The sequence below is a fragment of the Furipterus horrens genome, unplaced genomic scaffold (genome assembly GCF_987537825.1).
Source record: "Furipterus horrens unplaced genomic scaffold, mFurHor1.1.pri manual_scaffold_7, whole genome shotgun sequence".
NCBI lineage: Eukaryota > Metazoa > Chordata > Mammalia > Chiroptera > Furipteridae > Furipterus > Furipterus horrens.
The window spans coordinates 111,971,510-111,983,801 of NW_028327177.1; the positions used below are offsets into that span (position 1 = coordinate 111,971,510).

At 35.0% G+C, this 12,292-nt stretch overlaps 1 protein-coding gene and 1 pseudogene across 3 annotated transcripts in view; one reads left to right on the forward strand and one right to left on the reverse strand.

Annotated features, from left to right (window-relative positions):
• STAG1 (STAG1 cohesin complex component) overlaps positions 1-12,292 on the forward strand; it is a 382,246-nt gene that overhangs the window by 315,593 nt on the left and 54,361 nt on the right. For all 3 annotated transcript variants that reach the window (XM_090284291.1, XM_090284293.1, XM_090284292.1), the window contains exon 22: positions 11,627-11,707. In XM_090284291.1, the coding sequence (XP_090140417.1) occupies positions 11,627-11,707 (81 nt within the window). The remainder of the gene's footprint in view (positions 1-11,626; positions 11,708-12,292) is intronic.
• On the reverse strand, positions 1,545-6,064 carry LOC150005066 (dnaJ homolog subfamily A member 1-like; annotated as a pseudogene).

Sequence of the window (12,292 nt, forward strand, 5' to 3'; positions counted from 1 at the left end):
AGTAATTGGTAACTGTGTTTGCATCAGATAACCTTATGGGGTTTATTTTTTTAATACTGATATACTCTGAAGCACCAGAGTGAGAATAAATTGGTATAATCCACTTAGAAGTTAATTTGTTGCTCTATCAAAATTAAAAATGGACATATCCTTCATCTGAGTGTTTGTAGCTCCAGGAATTTAGACTGCAGATACATACTTGGACATATGTACAAAGATGTAGGTACAAAGATGTTCATTTTAGTATTATTTATAAAAATTGAAGATATGAAATAATTTAAATATCAGTAGAGGGCTGGTTATATATAGTGGTATAGTTTTGATTCTGTGCAGCGCTATGCAGCTATAAAATATAATGAGGTTGATATTTTTTATGCTATAATATTCTATGTGAGAATAAATGTAATGAAAAAGGTAAGGAGTAGAATGATATGTAAACATAAAAAGGGGTGATAAGATCTATGTGCATGTACCCCAGTTGTTTAGTAATGAACAGTTGGATACTGAAATTTTTAAAATGTGCCCATTACAGTAGTGCCAAAATCATACAATACATAGGTGTAATTTTTACAGACTATGTGCAGGATTTGTAAAAACCTATGAAACACAAATAAAAGATCTCAAAGAAGATTTAAGTGAAGTCTTATCATGTTTGTAAATTAGAAGACTCTAAGATGTCGATTCTCCCAAGACTGATTTTAGATTTAACAATTCCATTTAAAATCACAGCAGAATTCTTTGTAGAAACTGACAGCTTGATTCTAAAATTTATATGGAAATGCAAAAGAAATAAAATAACCAAAAGAAATTTTGAAAAGAATAAACTCAGGTGATTAACACTACCTGATTTCAAGACTATAAACAGTAACTTAGTGCAGTATTGAAGAAAAAATAGACATATATAAATTAAAACAACAGCATATAGATTCCAGAAATAGACCCACACATATATGTTAAGTTGGGCTTTGTTATTTTTTTAGATCTTATATATTTGAGTTTATTCTTCATTTAAAAGAATGAGAGGAAAGAAAGGAAGAGCAACATCAATGTGTGGTTGCCTCTTGCACACCCCTGACTGGGAATCGTACCCACGACCCTTTGGTTTGCAGGCGGGCGGGCACTCAATCCACTGAGCCACACCAGCCAAGGCTTCATTTAACTTTTAAAACACTACTATAGTTAAATATTAAAACAAAAACAATAGCAAGTAGTAAGCATATTATGATTATAGTCCTTCATTCATACACTACTTGCATATAAAATGCCAAACAGTGTTATTCACTTGCCCCATTAAGTGTGACACTGAACACCAACCCCTAGGGTGATGTTCATCATTCTCACATGCTTCTCTATTACAATGGTGCTGTCTTATCTAAAAGTGGTGGGAGATAAATTTAGATACTTTTCATTGATTGCTCCAACAATCAGTAATTTATGTAAGAAAAACATCCATCTGTCATTACATAGGAAGGATATGCATCTAGAAATCTGTATGCCAGATAACTTTATTTTTTAATGTGTTGGGGTTTCATTGGTTAATAAAATTAAACAGGTTTCAAGTAGTACATTTCACCAGTCTCTTCTACTTCCTTCCTTTAAGGTAGGAGTTTTTCCAGCAAAGAGTTTATCAGGAGACAGAAAGCTATTCTCAGGGAAGTTTACCTTAAATTTGATGATTAGGAAACTATTGTCATATGGTCTACAATAAATGGGCAGGCCTTCATTTATCACACACTTGATATCTCCATGTTTGACAATCTGACCTGGATTCGAGGTGATAACTGTGGTTTGTTGTCAAGAGTAGCTATTGGCTTTTGAAATTGCAGAACACTTCAACCAGCTGTATGTCCATACACATGAAGAGGTCTTTTTCTCATCCAGTGAAAACAGCATGGTCCTTTTGATCTAAAACAATGATATCTCCTGACTTGAGTCTGGTTCTTGGTGTCCTTCACCACGGAATGTTACCTTCTGGCCGCCTTTCATACATTTGTCAATATGAACTTCTAGGATCTTTTCTCAAACTACCTTCCTTCCATTGTAATTTTTATATCTATCTTTAGGACTGATCCAATCCCCATGGCCCTGGCACTGCATGCACACAGACTGAATTTGCTGAACCATTCTGGCTTTTCTGATGAATTCTTATTTGCATCCCAGTACCTCAGCAATTGGGACAGCACTATACTCCTTTCTCGCCATCTTGGCCTTGACATTTGTCACAGATCACGTTGTTTTGCAGAGCTAGTGTTCATGTTGCACCATTTTATAAATGTAAGATTACTGAAAGTTGATACATAACATTTTTACCTCCTTTCTCTCTGCATCCTTCATCCTCCTCCAAAAAACAAACAAACAAACAAAGATGCCCATGGGTGTTCTAGCCGGCTAGTTCAGTTGGTTAGAGCATCATTCTGATATGTCAAATTTCCAGGTTCCATGCCTCGTCAGGGCACATACAGGAAACAACCAATAAAACATTTTTTAAAAAAGTGTCCATGGGTGAGCTATCTCCTCCACCTTTTTTAATGGCCTGTTTTTCCCCTTTGTCACACAATCCCCTTTTCTTTACATCAGAGAGCACTTTGTATGCTTGAGAAATTGATCTAAATTTCTTTGTTTGGATTCTTATCAGGGTAAGTACTTCAAGGCCAGCTTTCTGTAAGCCTTTTTCAACTTTTCCTTATGGCATTGGGTTTGACCCCCAAAATATTATAGTGGTTTCTTTCACTATTTTTGACCGTCAGTGAGCAGGCCAAGAAGGGTATGGGATTGGGAAGGAGTACATTGCTATATGCAGCTCAGGCAGCCACTACTCCTCCACCTCTCACCCAGTGTTGTACAAAGTTCCTTGGTCAATTGGTTTTTGATAAAGATGCCAAGACAATCCTTTGGGAAAGGATCATCTTTTTCAGCAACTGGTGCTGAAACAGTTAGGTAGCCATACACAAAAAATGAATTTCAGTCCATACCTCACACCATATATACAAATTTACTTGAAAACAGACTACCAAAATGTAAAACCTGCAGCTCTAAAACATCTGAAAGAGCACATAAAAGTAAATCCTTATGACCATTAGTTAATCAAAGATTTCATAGATACAACACTAAAAGGATTATCCATAGGAGAAATTCAAACACAGACACTCATTATAAGTAAGCACTTCTGCTCCTATGAGGCACTGGTAAGAGAACTGAAAAGATAAGCCAATAAACTGGAAAATATTTGCAAATCACATGTCTGGTAACTGACTTTCACCCAAAATATGAAGATCTCTCAAAATTCGTTAGTAAGAAAAACAACCCAGTTTTTTAAATGGACAAAATTCAATAGCTATTTCACTAACAAAAGTGATGGCAAATAAGCACATAAAAAGAAATTTATTATCATTAGTCACTAGAGAAATTCAAACTATTCGATAAAACCACAATGAGATGCCACGGTAATTCTTGAGAAAGCATTTGGAACTCCTGTTATTGGTGGGAATGCAAAATATAACAGCCATTTTGGATAGTAGTTTAGCATTTTCTGATACAGTTAAGTATGCACTTATCATATGACCCAGCAGTCCATCTCCTGGGTTTGTATCCAAGTGAAATAAATAGCTAAGTTCACATAAGAACCTATACCTGAATGTTTATAGCAGTTGTTTGAGTTGCCCAAAATTGCAAACAACTCAAATGTTCATTAACTGGTGAGGATACTTCTCAGCAATACAGTGGAAGGAACTACATGCAACAACATGGATGAATCTCAGTAGCATTATATAGAGTCAGAAGCCAGATGCACAAATCTACATGCTGTGTAACTGCATTATACATTTTAGAAAAGGCAAAACTGTAGGCACAGAAAATGCATCTCCAGGCATTTTGGGGTGTAATTTGAGGGATGATGGAACTGTTTTATATCTTGATTGTTTTGGTGATTCCATGACTACACATTTATTAAAACTCGTAGAACTGTGTATTAAAAACAGTACATTTTTCTTTATATATAAATTATACCTTAGTTTTTAAAAATGAAATAGGATAAAAATAAAAGTAGTAGTCATTTATTTCTCATACTTAAGGCCATTTCAAAGCCTGATGTGTATATTTTGAAGTTTTGAAAGCTCTAGGCCAAAACAACCACAAAAATAAAAAATGTATTACATGGAAGAAATTTCAGAACCAAGAACCATTAGAAAACTTGATAGACTCTTGATTCTTATATTTCAGCCCTTTCTGCCAAAGCTCAGTTACATAATGATTGCAAAAGTATTTAAATTAAAATAAACTGTAAAAAATATTGTTAAATTATTTCTTGTTTTTAAACTGAGGTATAACTGACATGCAACATTATATTAGTTTTAGGTATATAATATAATTTGATGTTTGTATATAGTGAAATCACCACAGTAAGTCTAGTTAACATCTTTCACCATACATAGTTACAGATTTTATTATTAACTATAGTTGCCATGCTGTTCAGTACATCTCCATGACTTACTTATTTTGTAACGGAAAGCTTTTGACTCCCTTTGCCTCCCACCTCTGACAACCACCAATTTTTCTGTATTTATGATCTTGGTTTGTTGGTGTTTAGTTGTTGTTTAGATTCCATAGATGAGAATGTTCAGTATTTGTCTTTCTCTGACTTGTTTCACTCAGCATAATGCCCTCAAGGTCCATTCATGTTGTCACAGATGACAAAATTTCCTTCTTTTTTAATGGCTGAATATTTAATTGTATATATATACTACATTTACTTTATACATTCACTCACAATGTACATTTAGGTTGTTTCCATATCGTGGTTATTGTAAATAGTGCTGCAATAAACATGGGGCATGCATATCTTTTTGGGTTAGTGTTTTAGTTTTCTTTGGATAAATAGGCAGAAGTGGAATTGCTGGGTTATACTCTTTTTTAATTTTTTGAGGAACCTTTATATTGTTTTTCATAGCTGCACTCAGAGTTTGGTTCCAGAGCACCACAATAAAATGAGTTGTAATATTTTCACTGGTAGAGGGTCTTGCCTTCAATTTGTAAAAAACTCAACATCTGTGAAGTGCAATAAAATGAAGCACCATAAAACAAGGTATGCCTGTACATTCTTACCAACAGTGCACAAGAGTTCCCTTTTCGCCACATTTTCACCAGCATTTATTACCTCCTCTTTTTTATAGTAGCCATTATAACAGATGTGTGAGGTGATATCTCATTGTGGTTTCAATTTGCATTTCCCTGATGATTGGTGATGTTCAGTGCATTTTTATGTACTTGTTGGCCATATATACAGTCAGCCCTTCATAGCCACAGTTTTCATATCTATGGATTCAACCACCTGCAAATTGAAAATAGTATTTTTCCATCTGTGGTTGGGAATCCATAGATGCAAGGTCAACTTTATGCATCATTCTACGCCATTTTATTTAAGAGACTTGAGCATCCCTGGATTCTGGTGTCTGCATGAGGTCCTGGAACGAATCTCTCATGGATATCAAGGGACAGCTATATATCTTCTTTGGGAAAATGTCTATTCAGATCCTCTGCCCATTTTTTAATTGGTTTGGTTTTTTGCTATTGAGTTGTATACGTTCTTCATATATTTTAGATATTAACCCCTTACCATATATATGATTAACAAATATTTTCTCCCATTCGGTTGGTTATTTTGTTGGTATTCTTTGCTCTGAAGAAGCTTTTTAGTTTGATGTAGTTTTGTGTTTTGTTTTGTTTTGTTTGTCTTTGCTTTTGGTGTAAAATCCAAAAAATCATTGTCAAGACCAAAGTCAGGGAACTTACCAACTGTATATTCTTCTAGGAATTTTATGGTTTCAGGTCTTGCATTCAGGTTTAATCTGTTTTGAACTAATTTTTGTGTATAGTGGAAGATAGTGGTCCATTTACATTCTTTTTGTCATAAACTAATTGACCATATATTTGTGAGTTTGTTTCTGGGTTTTTTATTCCATTGATCTATGTGCCTGATTTTATGCCAATACCAGATCGTTTCGATTATTATAACTTTGTAATTTAGTTTGAAGTCAAGGACTTTGACACCTTCAACTTTGTTCTTCATTCTCAAGATTGCTTTGACTATTCAGGTTGTTTTGTTATTAAATGTTTTTTCTACTGACTCTTAATCTTCAGTGGTGGATCATGAGAATTTGTAATTTTTTAAATCTCAAGACGTTCAGAAGCATAGCAAGCATGAAGTATATCTGGTCTCTTTAAAGACTGTATAAGTGTTAAACCATTTTTGAAAAGCTTGAACACGAGCCAAATTAAACAGTATATTATCTAATGATATTTAAATATGATATATGTGATAAAACTATTTTTTTAAGAGCCAAGGAATGATATACATGAAATTTAGTGGGATGGTTTACCAGCCCTAAGGAACAGGGGAAGAACTGGAGGTAGATAAAAAGTTATCGGCATCTCACCAGTTCTTAAATTGGGTAGTCTGTTCTATTATGCTGTATAATATGCTAACGAAGAGGCCCTGGCTAGCTAGCTCAGTTGGTTATTGCATCATCCCAATATGCCAAGATTACAGGTCTGATGCCTGGTGAGGACAATACAAGAATCAACAATTCAGTGCATAAATAAGTGGAACAACATACCAGTCTCTCTCTCTCTCTCTCTCTCTCTCTCTCTCTCTCTCTGTCTCTCTCTCTCTCTCTCTCTCTCTCTCTCTCTCCTTCTCCCTGCCCCCCCACCCTGTCCCTATCCCTTCCTCTTTCTATAAAAAGTCAATAAATAAAATTTTTTTAAAGAGAGAGAAAAGTTCCCTGGCTGGATGGCTCAGTTGGAGCGTCGTCCTGTATACCAAAAGATTGGGGTTTGATCTCCAAGCAGTGTACATACCTAGGTTGTGGGTTTGATTCCCAGTTGGGGCATGTACAGGAGACAACCAATCATTGATATTTTTCTCTCTCTTCCTCCCACTCTAAAAGAAAGAGAAGAAATAAATAAAATGCTAACAAAGTACAAGTAGGATCACTTCTCTTTGCTGTTGCTAATGAGATATTTTTGAAACATCTGATTGTTACATTCTTTAGTCTTTAATCTGATGTTTTTATCCAAATTTAGTTGTACTAAACTTAAACTGAGCTTATCCATTGGTCTTAATTTACATGGAATAATACAGTTCATCTTCAAGATATGTGATATCATTAGTTACAGGTTGAATAATTTTCATTAATTCAGTCTTCTAAGATCAAAGGTAAACAGGTATAGTTTCTTTGAATAAGTAAACATTAATAAGAAAAAGGGCTAATAGTAAAAGAATATTTATGTTAGTTAAGGTAATGCTAACTCCTATAATAGATTAATCTCAGTATCTCAGTGGCTTAACACAATACACTCCCATAAAGTACAATTAAGGGAACCTAGTGTATCACTGCACCACCCAGTTATTCAGGGACCCAAGATCTCCTGGGGCATGGATATCCTGCTGGCATATAGGGGAGGAGAAGATGGAAAAGGCATTCCTGCTTCCTAACTACTGCCCAGATATGTGCAATACACATTACTGGGTCCTCCTTGTAACATTACCTTGTGGAAACAAAAGGACAGGACGAAAGTTGGAAGAAATGACTACTCAACCCACCAATGCTTGCTATTATTTGAAGATCCTCTCCAGGTTTAGAGCAATGGTAGTCAAGAAAAGGTAGAAGGGCCTTGACCCATGTGGCTCAGTTGCTTAGGCATTGTCCCACAAAGAAAAAGTTCACTGGTTCGATTCTTGGTCAGGGCACATGCCTGCACTACAGGTTTAGTCTCTGGTCTTAGTACATGTGAGAGGCAACCAATTGCTGTTGTTCTCTCTCTTTCTCCCTCCCTTCCCCTCTCTCTAAGAACTAAATAAATAAAATCTTTTTAAAACAAGAAAAAGAAAAAAGAAAAGGCAGAAAGACTTTGGTGCTCATAGGTTAGGACAGTCTTTTTTGTTTTTTTTGTTTTCAGTTTTTTATTGTCCTTGTTGTATCTACTACAGAAAGATTAAGTTGCTGAATAAATGACTTCTGGACAAGTTAGTATAACATTGGTGGTATGGAGGATAAAACATCGATATGACTGATGTAAAGCCTGAAAGGAATACTTCTCAATTTTCTTTTGAATTGTTATTAGCTATATTGTTATATACCTTTGAGAAAGCAAAATGCTTTCCAGTCAGTGAGAGTGAGATTTTTATTTTAAAAAAGAGTGGAGCCCTGGCTGGTGTGGCTCAGTGAATTGAGCGCCAGCTTGTGAACCAAAGGGTCACTGGTTTGATTCCCAGTCAGGGCACTTACCTAGATTGCAGGCACTTACCTAGATTGCAGGTTACATTCCCAGCCGGGGACATATGGGAGGCAACCAGTGTTTCTCTCTTACATTGTTTCTCTCTCACTCTCTCTCCCCCTTTCTCTCTAAAATCAATAAACTTACCCTCGGGTGATGATTAAATAAATAAGTAAATAAAGTGGGTGTGCTCCTCCACCGGAACCAAACCTGCAACCTTTTGGTTTACGGGACAATGCTCCAGCCAACTGAGCCACACTGGCCAAGGCTAAAACCTGAATTTTAAAAAATAAAACCAGCTGAAACTGTGAACCGCATCCTGTAACATCTCACTTACTGATTTCTCTTTCAATTTGTTCTCTTCATATATTCATCCTTATGATTTTTAGTTTAAGTAGAGAAGGTAATACAGACACTGTAATAATGGAATATCATATTATTAGATATGCTTAATTGCAGTAAAGACAAACCTATTCAAACAAAGAAATGTAGTAAAAGACCTCTTTAAAATGAACTTCTCACCCTGGCTGGTGTAGCTCAGTGGATTGAGTGCAAGCCTGAGAACCAAACGGTCACCGGTTCGATTACTAGCCGGGGCACATGCCTGCGTTGCGGGCCAGGTCCCCAGCTAGTGGCGTGTGAGAGGCAACCAATCCATGTGGCTCTGGCACACTGAACTGATGTTTCTCTCTCTCTTTCTTCTCCCTTCCCCTCTCTCTAAAAATAAATAAATATTTAAAAATAAATAAACTTCTTTTATGATTCTTATTTTCCTGAATTCTGTTCTCTCTCTAAAAAATAGGGACAAACAATTCACAAAACAGGAATTTGATGCTAATAAAAAATGAAAAGGTACCCATCTCCATGGTATTTAGAGACATGAACTAGTACCATATTAAAATAGTACTCATACATAATAAAGCCCCAAATTCAAAACATCTTATGATATCAAGTGTTGGTGAAAACGCAGAGCCAAGGAACTGTCAAAGACTACTAGATACATGCACTGTGGAAAGCAGTTTGGTACGATCTGTTATAAAGTTAAACATGCACATAATATATGACCCAGCATTCCTATTTCTAGAGCAGAGGTTCTCAAAGTGTGGTCCAGGACCTCTTGGCATTTCCAGGATAGGTCCATCAGGTCACCCTATTTTCATAATAAAATAAAGATGTTACTTGCTTTTTTTCATTCTTGTTCTCTCACAAGTATACATTGGAGTGTTGGTGTCATATCAAAGAATATCCACATTTATCTACAAAAGCTATTAAAGTAAAATAAATAAATATACTTTTTTCCCAGCTACTCTATGACTGGGTTTTTTTCATATACTTCATCAAAACAGCATATTGTAACAGAATGAAGAGCAGATCTGAAACTCCAGTTTGCTGTTAAGCCTTGTATAAAGAAATTTGCAAAAATGTAAAACATTCTTACCACTGAGGTTTGTTTGGTTTTTTTAAGATTTCATTTGTTTTTAGAGAGAGGAGAAGGGAGGGAGAAAGATGGAGAGAAACATCAATGTGTGGTTGCCTTTCACACGCCCCCAACCAGGCATGTGCCCTGACCAGGAATTCAACCAGCAACTGGTTCGCAGGCTGGCACTCAATCCACTGAGCCACACCAGTCAGAGCCCTACTAAGTTTTTATGCTTAAAAAAAAATTAGGTTTTTTTTAAAAGAAATATTTATTACATTATGATATAAAGTTTATTTTTAAATGCCTTCATATTTTAAACATTACTTTTAATTTCTAATATGATAATATTGATATATAACTCACATAAACAAAAACCATTTGGGATCCTTAGTAATTTTTAAGAGTGTAAAGAGGTCCTGAGAACTAAAAACTTTAAGAACCTCTCTGCATATGGGTGTACTAGGAGACACATAAAAGGATGTTCATAGCAAAATTATTCACAATGCCCTTAAAACTAGAAGCATTGTAAAAGTTTAATAACAATGAATAAATAAGTAGGAGGATATCCTAAATATTACTGTAGCTACATGCAACAACATGTATAAATCTTAAACAAAAGTTTAGCCATGCCAGGTAGCTCAGTTGGTTAGAGCCTCATCCTGATACACAAAGGTTACTGGTTCAACCCCTCATCAGGGCAGATACAGAAATCAACCAGTGAATACATAAATGGGCAGAGCAGCAAATCAAATGTTTCCCTCTCTCCCCCTTTCTCCTTTAAAATCAATAAATAGCCCTGGCTGCTGTAGCTCAGTAGATTGAGCACTGACCTGCAAACCAAAAGGTCCCTGGTTCAAGTCCCAGTCAGGACACATACCTGAGTTGTAGGCCAGGTCCCCATTTGGGTGTGTGCAAGAGGCAACTGTCAGTGTGTCTCTTGCATATCAATGTTTCTCTCCCTTTCTTTCTCCCTCCCATCCCCCTCTCTAAAAAATAAGTAAAATCGTTTAAAATCAATAAATAAAAAATTTTTAAATGTTTAAATGAAAGAAGTCAGATACAAACTGATACATATTCCATGACTTCACTTATATAATGTTCACAAATAGGCATAATAAACTTAGTATTTAGGGACTTCGGTCGTTAAAATGTACTGACTGCCTGAAAAGTAAAAATAACTTACTTAGGAAAGAGATTGTTGTTGACCCTTGAACAACATCGGGGTTACGGGTCCCTACACGTATACACACACACTCCACACACACAAAAATTCAGTTATGACTTAAGTTGGCCCTCCTCATGTGTGGATCCCCCCCCCCCATGGTTCAAAAATACTGTTTTCCCAAACTCATAGATACAGAGAACAAATTGATGGTTGCCAGATGAAGAGGGATTTGAAAAAAGGTGAAGGGATTAAAACTTAAAAATTGGCAGTATATAAAAATAGTCATAGAAGTGGAATGTACAGCATTCATTAAGTTTTATATGTTTTTTACTTATTTACTTTTTAAGTTACAGTTGACATTCTGTATTGTAATAGTTTCAGGTTTTATGTATGTTTTATGCACATTCCTGTATGAGTGATATATCTCATATTTAAATTGTTTAAAACAAGTAATTAGTTATAAAATTGGAATATGTTAGTTTTAAATATATCTTTTAAAATCTGACTAAGCAAAGTATTCATGACAGTACATTTTTGTTTGAAGCATGGTGTTATTTGGGTCCATATTTATCAAGATTACATTATCTGTATTCTCTAAAATATGTTGATTTGTGCTTTTTTTAACAAATATTTTATGCAGCTCCTTAGTTCTATAAAAATTCAGACTCAAACCTTATTGTAAGATAAAAGGTATGATAAATATTGTATGATGAAACCTGTGCAAATGTAAATTGTCTCATTTGTTTGAATTTTTTTATTTGATACAGATAGTCGTACAGGCATTGCAGTGTTCCCACTACTCTATTCTTTGGCAGTTGGTGAAAATTACTGATGGTTCTCCTTCCAAAGTAAGTAAGAGTTTCTGTAGGCAGAAGGATTATTACTAAAATAAAATAACCTTGCTTAATTTATATTTAATAATTTATTGTTATCAGTTATAATAAATTATCATTTGAATACAATATATAATAATTATTGTTTTCAATTCTTGCTTTATCCTGTTAGTAACTATATTTTACCCTTTTGAAAGATAACCCATTTTCAAGCATAGATATATAGATGTATATATATACAAAGTTAAAATTCTTATACAAATAACTGTTGTAGAAGTCAAAAGTGCTCTGATAGGTAACATGCTATAAAAAATAGAATGATATTGAAAGTATAGTATGTAGCTTTTGGTTCTGGCATTATGGCACCTTGGGGCCCAAACTAAACAACACTCTTGTTAAAAACTCAAAGTGTTGGATTTTTTTAAATTTATGACCGACCATTCAAAACAGAAAGGAAAATACAAACCAGAGATTAAGTGAAATAAGGATTCGAAAGAGTTAGCAGAGCACTGAAGACTAGTTAACCTTGAGCATCTTTTTAAATCTAGACAAACTATAAGGCACTTCCAAAGTGGAATGTCTAATAAGTAGCACATCTCT